At 40.9% G+C, this 19,798-nt stretch overlaps 1 protein-coding gene across 2 annotated transcripts in view; it reads right to left on the minus strand.

Annotated features, from left to right (window-relative positions):
• TTC39C (tetratricopeptide repeat domain 39C) overlaps positions 1–19,798 on the minus strand; it is a 118,985-nt gene that overhangs the window by 4,068 nt on the left and 95,119 nt on the right. For both annotated transcript variants that reach the window (XM_012662689.1, XM_012662690.1), the window contains 6 exons: positions 17,079–17,172; positions 14,462–14,569; positions 9,070–9,179; positions 7,652–7,775; positions 1,227–1,324; positions 16–120 (listed from right to left, as the gene is read on the minus strand). In XM_012662689.1, coding sequence (XP_012518143.1) covers positions 16–120; positions 1,227–1,324; positions 7,652–7,775; positions 9,070–9,179; positions 14,462–14,569; positions 17,079–17,172 — 639 coding nt within the window. The remainder of the gene's footprint in view (positions 1–15; positions 121–1,226; positions 1,325–7,651; positions 7,776–9,069; positions 9,180–14,461; positions 14,570–17,078; positions 17,173–19,798) is intronic.

Raw genomic sequence — 19,798 nt, forward strand, 5'->3', positions numbered from 1 at the left:
TATATATGCTCTTACCTCCGGTTTATCTAGTAGAAGACAGCCAAGTTCATAGCAGGCATACGGCTGAACGTATAAGTTATTCTGACGACACATTTCATCTTTAACAGCTCGCTGAAAGAACTGAAATAATACACATGTTATTGGAATGAATTCATTTTCCTACCTATCACAGTCTTCTGGAGGTGGGAAGGGGGACTCATTTTCTTTGTTTTCGAGGTCAGATTTTCTCTTCTTTCCTCATCTTCATTCCTTCCCATCCATATCTCAGATGTTCTCTACATTTTTGTCTGGAAGCTTTCCCCAGAATATGCTATCAGTCTGCCTAATTTGTGCTACTTATTTTTCCAGTGGACACACCAGCCTCTATTGATTTTATTGCTCAGAGCATCTTTATCTGCATCTAAAAGTCTAAACATCCCATTTCAATATTTAAAATAGAAAGCACACAAGCCAAGAACCATCTCTTGACATTTGTCTTGATTGTATCTTGCTAGCACTTAAGCATTTTATCTAAAATAAGCTATTTAGAGCTTGTAATAACTATCATAACCCCATCCTGAAAGATTAATTTAAAATTACAATCCAAGTACATTAACATTCTAAGATTTAAAAGCCAAAAGTCTCCTAATACTATACATGAACTCTCAAAGAGTAGTCAAAGTGACACTGGGATATACTTCTTCAATAAAACCAACCAAACCAAAAACTTGGATAGAAAAAGCCCTCCAACTATATCTGAAAATAATTAATGGTTCTTTTTCATATAATATGTACTAGACTATCCTAAGCTAATAACTTTCTAGATCTCATTTCCAGTACTGCATCAGTGATCTGCAGTTTCATAGAGAGAAAAGTGAACATACATTGAACATTCCATCTGATCATTTTTGGTTTTGTCTAACTATGAAGCTCATTTTGCTCCTTCAAAATTGCCTGCCTCCTCATTTCCTCCCCTCTGCAGTTGAGACTGTCTGTCATTTTTGATAAATAGCGAGTGCTAGAAAAGAAGCCCAAATATAAAGAAGTGATCTAAGAATCTGAAGTTATGTTAAAAACTAGTCTTAACCAGCTTCCGGCATCTGAGAAGATGGCTTTAATCAAATAAAGTGGATAAAGTGCATATTGTAGTGGGAGGTTTGGTTTTGTCTAATGCTTTTTAATTTTTCTTATTCACAAGCACACATGTAGGTGTTCAGGATTTAGCCATGACAATATTAACAGTTTACCTGAATAGCATCTTCTGAGTTGCCTAGACATTTGTGTATGGCACCAAGAAGCAAATACTTTAATCCAACAACAGATGAATCATCCACTTCATGGCAAGCTTAGACAGAGGGGAGAGAACACAGCAGGAAGTAAATACGTTCACTTAATTCCTTAAATATCATGAACAGTCAAGTGAATATTTCATTGTATAGCTACTTATTCAGTTTATATTTTTGCCCCTGAAACTCAGAGGGTACTCATTCTTCATCCATTAGTAACTTTAGTCAGAGGAAGACAAAAATATCAAACTTCATAGAGCCAAGACAACTCAAAATTGAACCACATTATTACTAAGTCAAAAAAGCCAATCTGAAAAGGCTACATACTATATGATCCCAACTATGCAATGTTCTGGAAAACGTCTCCAAACTATGGAGACAGTAAAAATGTCAGTGGTTGGCAGGAGTAAGGACGAGCAGGAGGGATGAACAGGTGGAGCACAGAGGATGCTTAAGGCAGTGAAACTCCTCTGTATGATTCTAGAATGGTGGACATGTCATCATACATCTGTCCAAGCGCACAGAATGTACAACACCAAGAGTGACCCTAATGCGAACTGTGGGCTCTGGGTGACGATGCCGTGTCAATGCTGGCCCATCGACTGTAACAAAGGTACCACAGGTGCAGGACACTGTAGTCGGGGAGGCTAGGGGACAGGGAGGAGTGTCTGGGGACTCTCTGGACTCTGGGCTTCCTGCTCAATTCTGCTGTGAATGTAAAATTGCTCTAGGAAAGTTCCATTAATTTTTAAAAGTTACATCACATTCATTTCAAAACAGGCAATGGACACTTTCACATGTCTGTATGAGCCACTGCACTGGTCAATGGGAGAAGATCAGAACTGATCCCTCCACTTTAAGCAGCTTGTTGTGCGGGGGAATGGACACACACGGAGAATGTTATGGAAATGAGAAAGGTGGAAACTGGAAACATAGTGGAGCTAACAGAGGAGGAAAGGATGTAATGTAATTGTTTCCACAGACCAATAAAGATACTGAGATTCAATAAGCTTATATAGGTATATAATGTACTCAAGTTACAAAACAAGTAATTTGGAGAGTGGCTTAGAGTGGTGAAGAGGAGGTGAGTGTGAGGAAGAGAATCTGAACGTGCAGAAGCAGGAGTTGCCCACAAAGCCAGGCTTGGAATACCCCCTACAAAAAAAGAGCACAAAAGCAGCTCTTAAGGCAGCAGTGTTAAGGAAGTATTAATGCAATTCATTCACTTGCTCATTCATTCACTACACTCATTCATTCATTGAATATTTATTGAGCATCTACTATTTGTCAGGTAGTTATAGGAGCTTAGAATACAACAGTGACAAAACAGACATAAAATTCCTGCTCTTACAAAGGACGAAAATAAACATTTCTCCAAAGAAGACATACAAATGGCCAATGGGTATAGGAAAAGATGCTCAACATCACTAACCACTAGGGAAATGGAAATCAAAACCACAAGAAGATATTACCTCATATCTGTTAGGATGGTCATCATAAAAACCAAAACAAAAATAAGAACTGTTGGCCGGGCGTGGTGGCTCACGCCTATAATCCTAGCACTTTGGGAGGCCAAGGCGGGCGGATTGTTTGAGCTCCGGAGTTTGAGACCAGCCTGAGCAAGAGCGAGACCCCGTCTCTACTAAAAATAGAAAGAAATTAATTGGACAACTAAAAATATATAGAAAAAATTAGCCGGGCATGGTGGCGCATGCCTGTAGTCCCAGCTACTCGGGAGGCTGAGGCAGTAGGATCGCTTGAGCCCAGGAGTTTGAGGTTGCTGTGAGCTAGGATGACGCCATGGCACTCTAGCCCAGGCAACACAGTGAGACTCTGTCTCAAAAAAGTAAATAAATAAAAATAAGAACTGTCAATGAAGATATGGAGAATTGGAACTCTTGTGCACTGCTCATGGGAATGTAGAACGGTGTAGCCACTATGGAAAACGGTATGGAGGTTCCTCAAAAAATTGAAAAATAGAACTACCGTATAATCCAACAATTTCACTTCTGGGTATTTATTTCAAAAGAAGTGAAATCAGGATCTCAAAGAGGTATTTGCACTCTCATGTTCATTGCAGCATTATTCACAATAGTCAAGATATGGAAACCACCTAAATGTCCACTAATGGACAAATCGGTAAAGAAAATGTGGTATATACATGCAATGGAATATTATTCAGCCTTAAACAAGAATGAAATCCTGTCACATGCAACAAAATGATGGACAGGGAGGACATTGTGCTAAGTGAAATAAGCCAGTCACAGAAAAATGAGTACAACATGATTCCACTTATAAAAGTTATCGAAAGGAGTCAAATCCATAGACAGAAACAGAACGGTGGTTGCCAGTGTCCGGGGCAGGCAGGAGGAATGTGGGATTTGCTGTTCAGTGTGTATAAAGTTTCAGTTATACAAGATGAAAAATTTCTAGAGATCTGCTGTACAACATTGTGCGTATAGTTAATAATAAAAAATTATTGTGGGGATTGTAAATGGGTATAATGTTCTTAGAGGGAAATTTGTGAAATCTACAAAAATATTTAAACAGCACATACCTTCTGACTCAGAAATTCCACTCTTAGGAATTTATCCTACAGGTAATACAGGCACATAGATGCACAGATATATGTGTAAGTACAGGCACTGAAGCACAGTGTAGTCAATTTTTGTAGCAAAAGACTGGAGACAACCTATGTGCTCACTGGGGAGACCAGTTAAATAAATTATCAATATTCACAGTTTGAAATACTACAAAGACAGTCCTTCAGGATTGTTCCACTAAAGTTTAAAATAAGAAAAAAAGAAATACTACAAAGACATTAAAAAAAATGAGGTAGATCTATGTGTTGGTATTAGATGATCTCAAGATATTGTTAAATGACAAAAGCACAGGGCAGAATAGTATGTAGAGAATGTTGCCATTTGAGTAATTGCATGCGTACACACACATACACACACGCATACACACACACACACACACACACACACATGTGCGTGCGCGCACACATTTATCCGTACAAAGGCAGAGAAGATCTCCAGAAAGGTCACTCTAAAAACCATGAGCTGTGGTTGTGTCTTAGGAGGAGACCGGGTGTCTGGCATGGAAGGGACACTTACATTTCATTCCATACCCCTTTGTACAGTTTGACTATTTTTGTAAGTTTGTGAATTACTTAAAAAATAGAAACAAGCCAGGTGCAGTGGCATGTGCCTGTAGTCCCAGCTTCTCAGGAGGCTAAGGCAGGAGATCACTTGAGTTTGAGTCCAGCCTGGGCAGCATAGCAAGACCTATCTCTAATAAATAAACAAACTAACAAACAAATAAAAACACTGATTCTAAAAATAAATAAAATGTTTGCCAAGAGAAAAAAGATATCCCTGCCCTTAAGAAGCTTTCATTTTGTGGGGGAGATGGACAACACAAAAGACAAATAGTTAAAATATGTTTGTTGAGTACCTGTAAATGCTAAGGTAAAAAGTACAGCCAGGAAGGGGGGATTGGAAGTGTGTGTCTGTGTGTGGGAATGGCAGTTTGAGCCTCCCTGGAAATGTAACTTCTGAATAAAGACTTGAAAGGGAATGAGTGAAGGAGCCACATGGAGGTTTGAGGGAAGAGCACTTGCAGTCAGAGAGAAGAGCAAGTGCAAAGGCACTGTGGCCGGTGTGCGCCAGGTGTGTTCAAGAGCAGGAGGAGTGTGCCGGAGCCCAGTGAGCAAGGGAAGAGCAGGGAGAGGCAGTGGCATTGGGGGTTCCAGACTGTGGGCACTGCCTGCCACTGAATGGACTTGGACTTCTACTTTGAATATGACACAGGGTTCTGGGAAGGAGGCTGACATAATATGACTTAGGTTTTAACAGGATCACTCTGCCCATTGTGCTCAGAGTACAAAGGAGCATCTTTAAAATGCAGAGGAAAAATGCAGTGAAGAAGAACAGATGGGTAGGGGAAGGGCTTTGAATGAAACCACCAGACAAGGATATAAGGACCAAACTAGCTCTGCTGATAAAGGGAGTTACAGATGGGGACTCTGACAAGTTGAATGCACAAAACCAGAAGGGCATTTGGAAAAAGTTTAATAAATGTTATTATACACATTGCCCGCTCTCAGTTTGTTCTGGAACATAACATTTTCTCTGCAAAGACCTTCATCATACTCTACACGGTTGGATTGATTTGTATCTTTATTGCTTAACATTGGAGAATGACATAATGTAAATAATAGATCTCAGAATTGGGTTAACTTTTAACAAAGATATTAGAGAATTATCTCATGTTCATTCCAGAGACTGTCTCCCTCTCCACGAACACAAATCTTTGTTGTTAGTTTATTTTGATACCTGGAAAGGGGTTCAGAGAACATTTAGTCAAATCTTACTTAAGTGCTAATTGTTCTTGTGCCTTTCAGTTACTGCCTATCTTATCTTTGCATTTGTGTTTTATCTCTAAATACATGATCTTGCACTTGAACATTAAAAAAATACTTAAGATCCTTCATTATTTTTTGAGCTAGACATTGGTAGATGTCTTAAACTTGCTTCAACAACAAGGGATGGGTTTTAAATTATGCAAATCCTTTTTAAATGAACTCTGCAGAATTTAACACATCCAAGAAAACTGTTTCCTTTCAAGTTGCTCCTCCAAAGGGTTATACACCTACTCTAATTACAAGGCTACTATGCAAAACTTCTTATGGAGTTTCATTCCTTTGGCTGCTAGAATAGCAACATTGGCAATGTTTTGACCCTTTGAGGGAGGATTTTTTTTAAAAGAAATAAGTAAAAGGCATTCGCAGAGAGGTCTGATGATAAAAATATATGACTTAATGGCTCATGCCATATTTAGACAAAAACAAGAATTATCGAAGAAAAATCTGACAAATTTTCCACAGTGGTTTACAAACTATTTATGGAATATTATGTCCAAAATATCAATACTAAATCTCTTTTTGGAAAGGGCAGCATATATATAAGAATATATTTCCAAAGGTAATTACTTTCTATGAACCATCCTTTGGATGTGTGTTTTTATTTTAACATAGCAGTTCTCATCTTATAATCACACTTCGAGCTGCATAATTTCAAAATCTTCACACTCCCAGGAAGAGGAAGCTGTGTGGAGGACAGGGGAAAGCTCTGCTCCCCAGTGTGTGGCCTGCGGAGCTGCAGCACCCACCCAGGCTCTTAAGAGAGCCAGGCAGGTCACCTGAGTTTGCCTCTTCATTACAAAATGGGTGCGACAGTGTCGTCTGCCTTTTCTACTTCTCTGGGTTGCAGTGTGGAGCAAATCATTTGCTAGAATACAAAGAGCCATTCTTAAGTCTACCACTAAACCTTCAGAAGAATGTTATTTTTTTATGTTTTATTTAAAGAGTTAGTTTATTTTCCCTGTGAACTTTTCCAACTCTAATAAAAATGACTTTATCAAGGTTATCTCATCACAACCTATATCTTATGGTTTTTATAATACATGAATCAAAAACATAGGCTTCTAATCACACTCCTAGGTATCTGCCCAAGAGAATTGAGCAGGTATGTTCACACAAAAGACTCATTAATTTATGTTGTACACTTATGTCTATAGCAGCTTTACTCATGAGAGTTAAAAAATCAAAAACAAATCAAATGTCCTTCAATAGAAGAATGGATAAACAATTTGTGGTGTAAGTACAGCCATATAACGGAATACTACTTAGCCAGTGAAAGAAACACACTACTGCTACAGGCTGCAACATGGATAGATCTCACTGACCTCATTTGTTCTTACGCTGAACAAATGAAGCCATGCACAAAAAAGGAAATACTGTATGATTCCACTTATATGAAGTTCAAGGACAGGCAAAACTAATTTATGGACACAGAAATCAGAATAGTGGTTGCCTTGGAGTGGAGACTGATCGGGAAGGGGTCCAAGGGAAATCTCAGGGGTGGTGGAAATGTTCTGGATCCTGATTGCTGTGGTGGATAGCAGGGTGTATATACTTGTCAAAACTCATTGAATAGTACACTTTAATATTTGTGCTTTTTATGTGTGTGAATCACACCTAAATGAAACACAGTGCTTTTACTGGGGAAAAAGTATGCTTCCAGCAACCCCCCTGGCTATAGAATTAATAACATTTATAGTAAGAGCATAACCCTGTACTCCTAACAAGGCAAGCAGATCTGTGCACACCAGTGCCTCCCGTTCCTGTCTCCTAAGCCATGGAATTTTCATCATCACTACTCCCTTTATCCAACAATGAGGATATATTTCTACTCTCTGAATCAGATAACATTAAGGAGAAACTGAAGAGATAATATTAAGGAGAAACTGCGCTGACAAAAGAAGCCAATGTGTATTGTTTGTGTTTGTTTATTTTTTTATTTTATTTTATTTTTTTTTACCTTGACTCATCCTCTGTAGGTTGGGGAAGGAACAGTTTGGAAGAGCTTTCCACAAGTACAACACTTCGATGGATGCCAATGCACAGAGTGCTTTGGTTGGGGTTTGTTTCCGAAATCTCTCTGCCTGCAAGGAGTTAGATGATTAGGCTACATTTTTTCAAAACCAAATTCACATTAAAAAATATACTTTGAACACATTAAAAGTACACAGTTCATAGTCAATGTGAATGGCCCTCTCCTTCAAAGCTAAAAATAAAAATTTCTCCATATTTAAAAAATTTTGGCTGGGCACAGTGGCTCATGACTATAATCCAAGTATTCTAGGAGGCCAAGGCAGGAGGATTGCTTGAGCTACAGAGTTTGGGACCACACTGAGCAAGAGAAAGACCCCATGTCTATAAAAAATAGAAAAATTAGCTGGTTGTGGTGGCAAGAGCCTGTAGTCCCAGCTACTCGGGAGGCTGAAGCAGGAGAATTGCTTGAGTTTAAGGTTGTAATGAGCTACGACAGAGCGAGACTCTGTCTCTAAAAATAAAAAAATAAAAAATTTAAAAATTTTTAAAAATTGCTTGCAGTTTTTAACATATTGATTGATATACTTTTCATTCATCATTCAACTCAACCTACTATCAAGATCCAGGATATATTCTGAAAACTTGAGGACGAGACTGGATTCATTTTAGTTTAAATCAACAGAATTTATAAAGCTTGGAGACAAATAATAACTCAAAGGATGTTATATGGATGATCTAATACTAGACAACTTTTAGTTATGGTTCTACTAATTGTTTAATTTTCTACTTAGTGCCAGTGGTCTCAGTTGCATTCCACATTATAATCTAACTTATACTCAAAAAACTTCATTAAATGTTCATTCAATAAAAACTCACAAAACTAAAATCATGGAAAATTCAGGATGTATGAGGCTATGTAACTCAAGGTAATTCAGCAAAATTTTATTGTCAAAAGTACAGAATAAATTTAGGACATTGTTCCTATAGTCCTGGGCCTTTCCGCTGGGAAGTGTGATGCACACTTTTGCTTTTTATTATGTCCAAATGTGACCTGTTCATTCTCCTGAACACCATTCTGTATCTGTCACTAGGCTCTGCTAATTTGTGTTCTGAAACTACCTAATTCTTTAGACAGATAATTTCTCTCTAGAGATACATTCATTAGCTCGGCAGTCTTTAACGCCTCTCTCCATTAAAAAAAATCTGCTTTCTTTACGGCAAAACAAATACTTCCTATTCAGAGCAGAGGTATGTCATGGAATAAATTCTCTCCATAGTGGTGAACTACATTTTACGTGGCAAGTAAATTGCCAGCCTTGAATATAATTCCCTAAAACTTGCCCAAGGTAGTGTTGGCTAGAAATGCCAATCGTAAATAATACAGATTAATAGGCTCGAACGTACCTTTTTCACCGAGAACTGTTCAATCTGATTGTTTTTCCTTTTGAAGAGTTTCTGAACTTCTTTAAAGACAATCTGTGCCCCATCCACGTCGCCTGTGGCTCCCTGACACACTGTAAGAAACCATAATTGTATTTCTTAAGTACTGGGGGGAAATGCCACTAAGGGATACCTGGAGCAATGACACCTGGAAAAAATGGGAGCAAACAAGCTTACAGACTATTACACAAAGGACGGCACCATCGTGCTGGGCATCATGCCATCAGTTCAACTATTTCCCAGGTGCCTGTGTTCCCAGAGCTTTGGGGGAACATGGGAATGCCATGGTCCTTGTCCTCTTGCACATAACAAACTCCCTAGCTGTTGTCAGAGTGTACAACTTAGTTGAAGCCCACACGCTCAGAAAGTAGAATAAAAAGAAATCTAGGAAAGAACAATGAGGAGCCCAGAAGATTCCAAAAGCTTCACGGAGGAAGGAGGATATCCCCATCCTGGAAAGTCATGATTAGTCCTCTACATCAGCAGTCCCCAACCTTTTTGGCACCAGGGACCAGTTTCATGGAAGACAATTTTTCCATAGATGGGGAGGGTAGGGGATGGTTTCAGGATGATTCAAGCACATTACATTTATTGTGCAGTCAAACCTCTCTGCCAATGACAATCTGTATTTGTAGCCGCTCCCCAGCACCAGCATCACTGCCTCAGCTCCACCTCAGATCATCGGGCATTAGATTCTCATAAGGAACACGCAACCTAGATCCCTCGCATGCGCAGTTTATAATAGGGTTCGCACTCCTATGACAATCTAATATCAATGCTGATCTGACAGGAGATGGAGCTCAGGCAATGATGTGAACAACAGGGAGCGGCTGTAAATACAAATGAAGTTTCGCTTGCTCTCTTGGTGCTCACCTCCTGCTGTGTGGCCTGGTTCCTAACAGGCCATGGACTGGTACCAGTCCATGGCCTGGAGGTTGGAGACTACAGCTCTGTGTGTTCATTAGTTACCTGCCACCTACAAGCCACCAGAAAGAATATGAAGAAGAGACATATATGCTTGCACCCTGAATAAGCTGAAATTTCAATTGGAGAGATCACACACACACACACACACACACACACACACACACACTGGGGCAGAGTCCCACAGCTACAATGTATACAGCGATGGGAATACTTAGGGTAGGAGAACCCAAGTGCTTCTAGAAAGGCTCAGAAAGAGAAGGGACCTTTTCTGTTTGGAGTGATCAGAAGCTTTGAGGAGCTAGAGAAGTCGAGCTGAGTCTTGAAGAATGAGTGAGATTTTGGTGGTCTGTACACCATCTTCCTCTCAACTCATGCCCCACACAAACATGTAATAATACTCCCTTTGCTGCAGCTCCCCTCACCCTTCTCCACAATTCACACCTGGGTTCAGCCCCACTTCTTGAATGAAATTTTGTCTCCTTCCTCTCAACTTCTATGGCAATGAATCCATTTCTACTCATTTTTTGTTAGATACTGTCTTAGTCATGTGTGGTTTTTCGCTCCCCAATTGGAATGTGCTAAAATTGATTTGCTAGTTCCTCCTCCTTTATTCAAGCACCCCTAAAACTAGGTTGAGCAGAGCACAGGGCCACGTATGTCACCGGACAGGCAACTGTGGGAAGAGCCAAAGACCAGAAGCAGCAAGGATTGCAGGCAGCTGAGGATGCCAAGGGGATGCGAAAGACAGAATATTCCTACTGGGAGAAGAGGATTAGGCTGAATGGTCGCAGGAAGGGACAACCCCATTTGCAGTTACTGAGCATCCCTGGTCCAGATGTTGGGTCTGCACAAATCCAAAATGACCTCATCACTTAGAGCTATAACATTTCAAAACCAGAAGGAAGCCCAGTGATTGTCTTGTGTAACCAGTGATTGTCTTGTTTTATAGATCAGAAGATGCAGAGTTCTAGAAAAGTTAAGTGCTGCCTAAGGTCACACAGTAAACCAGTGAAAAAGAATAATTTCTGCTGCCCGAGGCTTAAGGTCTTCCTCAGATCACTGAGAACATTCTTATAGAGTCAAACAAAGAGAAAGAAAGCCAGTCATAAATAGCAACCATGTCAGCATCTGAACCATCCCCAAAGGTCTGCAACTCCAATACCTCAGACCCTGGAGAATGACCACCACCTACTCCTCTTGCAGTAAAATTATACACAGTTGCTTTAAAAGATGCAGATGTTTAAAAGCATGAGAGTCTCTGATTTATCCTAAAATATGAGGCCTAAACAGAACTTTGATGCCTGGCTCTTCGATTAAGATTAAGTTTACACCATCTCATATGTGATATTCTAATCTTTTCTGATAACTTATAGTTTTGAGAATAGTACCTATACATGTATATGATATAGCAATTCCACTTGTTGGTATATGCCCACAGGAATTCAAAGCAAGAACTTGAATAGATATTTGTATACCAATGTTCATGATAAGCATCCCTCACCATAGCCAAAAGGTGGAAACCACCCAGATGTCCATCAATGAATGAATGCATAAAAATGCAGTATATATTTCCTCCTTGACCCAGGAGTTAGTCAACAGTAGATTGTTTAATTTCCATGACTTTGTGGGGTGGCGAGTATTTCTGTTGGAGTTGAACTCTAATTTTAAGCCTCTATGGTCCGAGAAGGTACACGGTATAATTTCTATTTTTCTGAATTTATTGAGGTCTGATTTGTGGCCTAGTATGTGGTCAATTTTGGAGAAAGTTCCATGGGCTGATGAAGGATGGACATATTTGAAACACGGACTTCGTTGGGGGGGGGAACCAAGGGCAACACACCTAACCTAATCATCTGTACCACGGGAAGGGCGGCGGGAGGAGGGGGGAGGAGGGAGGAGGGGACGGGTATTTGTATACACAAGGAGTGCAATGCACACTACCCGAAGGATGGACATATTTGAAACACGGACTTCGGTGGGGGGGGGAACCAAGGGCAACACACGTAACCTAAACATATGTACACCCATAAAAAATAAATAAATAAATAAATAAATAAAATGCAGTATATACATACAATGGAGTATTATTCAGCATTAAAAAGGAAAAAGTTTCTGACACATGCTACAACATGGATGAACCTTGAAGACATTATGCTAAATAAGCCAAACACAAAAAGACAAATATATTCCAATTATAAAAGACAGGCAGAAAAGTCAAATTCATAAGAGAAGAAAAGTAAAGAACAGTGGAAAGGAGAGGCTGAGGTGGAGGAGAGAATGGGGAATTAGTCATTAACAGGTATTGAATTTGGGATGATGAAAAGTTCCAGAGATGGATGCAAGTAATGGCTACACAACAATGTGAGTGTACATAATGCCACTGACATGTACACTTAAAAATGGTTAAGATGATAAATTTTTTATATATATTTTATCACAATAAAAAATAGTACAAGGAACTAGGTCCCAGTGGCAGTGTTTCTGGTCCCATCCTCTCCAGCTCTACCTGTCTACAGGTACCCCATCCTTCACGCCAACTCTAACGGTAGCTGCTGCAAGGTGCCTTCTCTGACAGCAGGACAAAGTGCTCCTTCCCTGCCTCAAGTACTCTCTGCAGCAGAGCTATCCCCTCCCATCTTATCCTCTCCCCAAAATCCCCTTGCAGAGATCGAGAGTAGAATCTTCCATGCTTATTCTCTCCTACAGCTGGTATACTCCTGGGATTTCCAAATATTTGGAGAATAAATGTTCCTTTACAGAGCCACAGTGTACATTTATTTCTTCTGCGTTCAACGGAAATTTAAAAAGAAATAGCTGCCAGCCATTGTTTGTGCGACCCAATTACACTTAATGAGTACTGAGCTGTGTGCAGGCCTCTCTTCTCTGAGCTATGCAATCAGGGCTCACCCACTCTTCAGCATGTTGAACACACCGAGGCTGCTCAATAAACAGCTGCTCCTTTCATCTGAGATGCCTTCAAATTCTATAAACAACCCTTTAAGTGTGAGACATAGCACCCTATCCAGTATATCGAAAATAACCCTATTCGAACATCAGACAGAGAACCATAGAACATGGATGCCCTATGGGGACTGCAATAAAGAGGTTTGTACTGACTGCTAATGGACTGATATAATTTTACAGGGATTTTAAGATTTCCAGGACATACTTATTGGCCAATGTTAATCAATTCTATCTTATTTTTTTTTTTTTTTTGAGACAGAGTTTCACTCTTTTGCCCTGGTTAGAGTGAGTGCTGTGGCGTCAGCCTAGCTCACAGCAACCTCACACTCCTGGGCTCAAGCAATCCTTCTGCCTCAGCCTCCCGAGTAGCTGGGACTACAGGCATGCGCCACCATGCCCGGCTAATTTTTTCTATATATTTTTAGTTGTCCGATTAATTTCTTTCTATTTTTAGTAGAGACGGGGGTCTCGCTCTTGCTCAGGCTGGTTTCGAACTCCTGAGCTCAAACAATCCGCCCGCCTCGGCCTCCCAGAGTGCTAGGATTACAGGCGTGAGCCACCACACCTGGACAATTCTATCTTATTTTAAATAAGATCAGTTAAGGGGATGGAATGAAAGGGAAAGATGTTGGAGGTATTTAAAATAATGTTTGAATTAGTCTTGAATTTTAAGTAAAAGATTAACTTATGTGGCTGCATAAAGAGAATTCATCTTAAAGGCAGAAAATGTATAACCTCTTGGTTTTCTTCAATTCCATCCCTCTATAATTCTGAATCACATGGCACTTTATGCATAGCAGGGCGCAGACAACTTTTTTGTCCACCAGGTGGCAGCACATCTTTAACTATCTCATACGAGGGCCAAAAACGCAAGAAACGTTCAAATTCCAAACAAATTACAAATGTTCCTGCTGTGATGATATGCAGTGTTGAAATCTCTCGCATTCTGCAATATCGCACTGTAAACATAACAGGGTTCATAGGTAAAACAAGGTTGGAGCAGATGACTCAAAACCTGTGCAACTTTGTAACCAAACAAATATTAACACAATGAAAAAGACATGCTCAATTCCTAAAAATTCTTCAGATTCCTAATAAATAAAAAATATAGCATGTAAAGAAAGGGGGTAAGAGCAGGTTGAGGCTGTTTAGGGTGAAATGTACGAAGACTAGGAAAACCCTGCAATAACCACATCCAACACCGAGTACAGGATGGAACTGGGCCCGGAGGGGAAACGGGGTGAGAAGGGGACCCGGGACACTGCTGAATTGCTCAGTGTTCAGCTGGGTCGGTGAACACAGTACTCTGACTTCTATTTGCTTGGTTGCAAAATGTCAACATGCTTGGAACACGAAGGAAGGGTGCAACCGTGCTTCCCCCCGCCATCATTCTCCTGTCTGCCGATGGCAGGTGAGCTAACTCATAACAGAGAGGGGCACACCGTGCAGACCATCATCTACTCACCTGCAGTCAGGTAGGCGTAATAGCACTGGGACCACCTGGACTCGTTTTTTAGCCTCTCAAAGGAGTCGAATGCATCCTTGAAATTGAGCTCTATCATGCTGCACCAACCTAGGAAAGAAATATTTTTAGCACACGACCCCAAGGTAGTGATGAACTCTGTGTCCCATATGTAAGCTACAAATTTCTGATACTTCTATCTTTCTCTGCGAACGTTCTATGAAACACGTAAAAACCTTAACCTGAAAACTTAAGAAATTATTTTTTTTCCCTTAAATACTTTCAATGTAAAGTTTGAGTGAGATAAATCACTTCAGATTTCACAACAGATAAAGCAGTAGAGAAGAGAATGGCGTGAAGATTTCTAGAAAGACACTCCAATTTGCTCCATAGAGTTGTGCAATTAACCCAAGCACCGCAGTGCTTCTCCAAGAGGAGGCATGGGCAGAATAAGAAGCAGTGGAAGCAACACTGCTGGATTATATACTTACTTAGTGACTTCCTCAAAAAGTCTTAAAGCACTCACCAGATGATTATTACTACTAATTCTCAAAACCTTGTGGGAAGTAGACAGCAAGCCAGTGAGAAATTAAATACTTGTCCACCCTCCCTCTGCACATCAGCAGTGGAGTTGAGGAAGGGCCCCATCTTTTCTGGATCAAAACACTGTTAGACCAGCATTCTGCTGAGGAACAGTAGCAACTAAAATGGAAGGAATTTTATTCCCATTGTTAATCACAGTGTCTCCCATCAATTGAGCCTCGAGTATGTGCCAGATGCTGTGCTGGGCACTTGATAGAACTCTTTCTAATCCTTCCTACAGCCTGGCAAAGGTGGCTGGTCATGTCCTTATTTTAGCAAGGAGAAAACCTAAGGTATCAAGAGATTTGCAAGGCCACATAGCTAATAAGAAGGAAGAATTGTGAATCAAAGTCCAACACACTTTCTTTACACAATATTGCCTCCATAAAAAAAAAAATCTAGTATCCAATGCATCACTAAGTAATTGTGTAATCTGGGACTTGTCATTTAAATTATAGGGGGTGGAGAAATACACACTTCCAGAAAATTCACTGTCAAATTCTATAGGATATGATGTTGACAGAGTTTAGAGTAAACATTTGGGCTAATTATTTTTATTCTATGATAGATATCGGGGTAAGACTTGAATTAAATATGAAATAGAGATGGAAGGTGGCACTGAGCCTGAAGAAGCAGCCTGAGTTGCTATTAATACTTATTCCTGAGTTAACCTCCCTGAGGCCTGAGTTAGCTGATTTCTAAGCTTCCTTTAGCTCTAATGCTATATACTGCCATAGATCTCGAAAGGCACCAAAAAGGGCCATTGAAGCTAGACTTTTTAATTCAAGTTCTTTGAAACACATTTCATTCTATATTATGGCTACTAAACAGAACTCCAGCAGAGTTTAGATGACATAAAAATACATTTTCCACTGGATTATACTTCATTTCCTCTTCCTAAACCACAACAGGCATTTAAAATGCAATATTGTCTGTCAGGAAGTTCCTAATCTTTTCGTTTGCAGTTTTCTGTAAAAGGCTTCAGGAAGACAATTATGTCCATAGGGCCCCAAACTGACAGGTGCCACTTGCTTCCCCAGCACTCTCCATTCTGCTTCCCTGTCCCTCTGCAGACAGTTTTTTGAGTTCCAATTCCCCTTTGGATTTCTGTCACTACTTCGTCATTTCTCCTCGCCCTCCTCCTCTGTCATTCCTCTTCCATGAGCTATGTGATGTGACCTTGTAGTATGAGCTAAGCTGCAGTTCCAAAAAGTATGAGCCCCTTATTTAACAATATTTCTTCGGTTTCTTGCAAGCCCAAAGTTTTGTTTACTCTTCTCAGCACAATGGAGAAACTGTTACATGAAAGGATCTTGAAATGACTAATGTAACAGGATCAGAGAGTTTTAGTGCAGTCACCCGAAGACTCATGGCAACAACTCTGGAGAAGGAGGGGGGGAAATCTTATGCAAATAAATACTTCCAAGTTTGTTTATAAATTTACATCCAGTAGGGGAGGAGCAGAAGGTAGCAGCTAACATGGATGGGGGACTTTCTGTGCGCCAAGCATCCAGCATGAGGCTTCGGACACGTTATTTCATCTAAGCCTCACAAGGGCTACAAGGGGAGGCCCCTTAACTCCAATGGCAACTATGTGGCTCAGAAGGTTTGGGCCACTTGTCCAAGGTCAAGGTCGCAGAGCTAGCTGATGAAAAAGCTGGGATTGGAGTCCAACTCTCTCTCATGCCCTATTTTTCTTTTCAAGTAAACATTAGTGGGAAGGAGGAACAAAGCTGTGAATTCTAATGCACAAAGAAGGTATTTATATACGATTATTTATTTAATCAATTCATTTAACATTACACATTATGCTAAAATCAAAATGCTGTAAAGAACAAAATGTTATAAAGAAGTAATGAGATTCGGAGACGTAAGTATCGGTGCACGTGCTGTGATAATAATCGAAGTCCTTACTATTACATAAGGCAGCAAGCATTTTGCAAACGCACAAACTGAATGGCAAGAATAATGAAAAACCACACGAAAAAGTATTAATACTGCTTTATAACGAGAAGCTGGATAGACACTGCATATTTACCAATTTCATACAGACACACATGTTGAATTTCTCTCTGATCGACTGCAAGTTCCAAAGCAGTGTGGAAAGAAGTCAAGGCACTGTTGATTTGACACTAAGGAGAAAATGAAAATAGAGTTACTGGCTACGATCTGTCGATAACAGTACAATCATCATAATTCAAAAGCATCTTTTCCCTTAGTAGTTACTTTAAACAGATTAAGCAGCACAGAAGAAAGGGATTTAAAGATTGCTCCAATTTGCCCCATACAGTTGTGAGATTAACCTAAGCCCAGAGAACTTCTCCTTTGCTTAGGCGGGAAGGGCTCAGCTCACAACTCCCTCCTCCTACAGCAGCCTCTCATGCTTGTCCTGAACTTGCTGTATTCTGTTTGCTAATCTAGTTCCTTGCTACTGGATATGCTTGAAAAGGGTAGGGACTCTATTTCATCCTCCTGTGTGAACTTGACCCTGGTCCAGAAATACTCTCCATCTGCACTGAGTGAATGCATGAAGCCACCCCATCGGCTGTCCACTTTGACCCCTCCCTGTATGAACCACTCACTCTCCACCATGAGGCTGATAGTTTGATTCTATACGCTGGGATGCTGTTCTCCTTTGCTCTGGTCTGCAGATCTCCTCTCCCGACACTTTAGAAATTCTCTAAGGATCCAGATTCCATTTCCAACATTTGCATTCACCTAACTCCAATACTGTCTAGAACCCCAAATACTCATGTCTGTTCTACTTACTCCTTCCTAGTTAAATACATTTAGTTTTTCACTCCACTAAAGATCTCTTTCAAGGTCTGCCAACATGATGCCACAAGTACCTGATAGGAATAGCCAAAAAGCATCACAGGGATTAACAGGATTAGTTTAATCCTAGATAGGCATCAAATGTCACGTATTATTAATAAGTAAAAGTCTTAAACGCCCACCACAGGCCTTGACACAGCCTGTTCTCAATGGTGCATGTAGACTCAGAGCATTCCTTTTTTGCTCCATCTGCTGCTAGAGCTGCTCTCACTGTCCCACACCTGCTGGGATGTGGCTTCTCCCTTGTCCCTCCTCCTGGACTTCCCTGTGTACCTCCTGCTGCTCCCAACAGCCAGCCAGGCTAGGCCAGAGGGGCCCTGGAGAAGCCTGAAGCAGGTGGAAGACCCACCCCCACCCGCAGCCCAGGGCTCCTGCACTCCTATGCACCACTGCAGGAGGCCTCCAGGACACAAAGGCACTGATGAGTCAGCAGGTGATCTTCAGGACAACCAGTGACTCAGGAACACTGTAAACCAAATGACTCATGATCCAAGGCCAAGGCTGGATCAATAACTGTCCCTGCCCCCAAAGTAACACTCTCCTCTGTTGTCAGGAAGGTTGAACTCCGGCATTCAGTCTGTTATCACCACCTACGAATGCTGACCGAGCAGCCACAGAAGACACACGTCACTGCACCACTAATGTCTGTTCTCAGGGAACATCCAGTCGGGGGAACCTCACGGGGACGTGAACCAGGCCACACTCTGAGGCAGACACTTACACTGATTGTGAGCACACTGCCCAAATACCACATGGCAGCGAGGCAGACAAATCAGTCTTCTATGAAGTGTGAGAGTGTGCACGTGTGTGTGTAGACATCTAGACACTCATTGCACCCCATCTCTAGTTTTTCCCTTTCTGACTGACAGCTCTTTTCCTGCATCATACACTCCGTTTAGTGTATTTATACAGAAACCACAGCACTGGGGGTTCTCCTTTGCACACGTCTCCCCACTTTGCTAAATTAATGACACTCAGCTGTCACACACAGGAGCTTTCTGGATGGGCCATCATCACCAAGCTGTCCCAGCTGTGGGCTCAGCACACGACGGTGTAAGACCACGCTGTTCTTCAGAGGACAGAAAATTACTTGGTAAACATTTACTGGGCAACCACTCTGTGCCAGGGATCGTGCTAACCTCTGGAGATACAAAATGAGTCAAAACAAAGCTTTGAACGCAAGGAAAGGAAAGAGAAATCAAGGAATAACATTTGAATCGACATCATTTCTCTTAACCCTTTCAAACACTCTCTGAGATAGGCATGTATTAATTCCATTTTCACATGAAGGAAGTAAAGTTCAAAGAGGTCAAGGAACTTGGTCAAGGTCAATAAGGTAACAACTGACTAGTGTTCAACATTCTGCTCTGCCTCTAAAGTATGCTTCCTGCAGGGAGTGAGTGTGCAGGTGTGATTGAGTTAAGGACTTTTCAATGAAAGAGAGTGGCCTGGATCTTCCAGGTGGGTCCTACTTCCAACCATGTGTATCCTTAGCGTTGACACACACAGAAGAGGAGGAGGCACTGTCACCACGGAAGCAGAGACTGGAGTGACTCTGCCACAAACCAAGGAATGCCGGCAGCCATCAGAGGCTGGGAGAGGCAAGGAGGGATTCTCGCCACAGACTCCGAGGAGCTGGAAAGTACTGCCTGAGACCATCTTATGGAGCTTAATGACATTATCCCAAGAGGAAGCAGAACTACAGAAGTAACTCTAGTTCTATCCTGACCATTCATTGGGAAATTACAATGAACAACTGTTATAATAGGGGAAATATATTTTCTCTTATTTTTCACCAAAATAATTTTTTTTAATTTCAGCATACTATGGGGGTACAGATGTTTAGGTTATGTATGTTGCCCTTGCCATCACTCCCCCCAAAGACCGAGTTTCAAGCATGTCCAACTCTCAGATGGTGCGCAT

The sequence above is a fragment of the Propithecus coquereli genome, unplaced genomic scaffold (genome assembly GCF_000956105.1).
Source record: "Propithecus coquereli isolate 6110/MARCELLA unplaced genomic scaffold, Pcoq_1.0 Scaffold773, whole genome shotgun sequence".
NCBI lineage: Eukaryota > Metazoa > Chordata > Mammalia > Primates > Indriidae > Propithecus > Propithecus coquereli.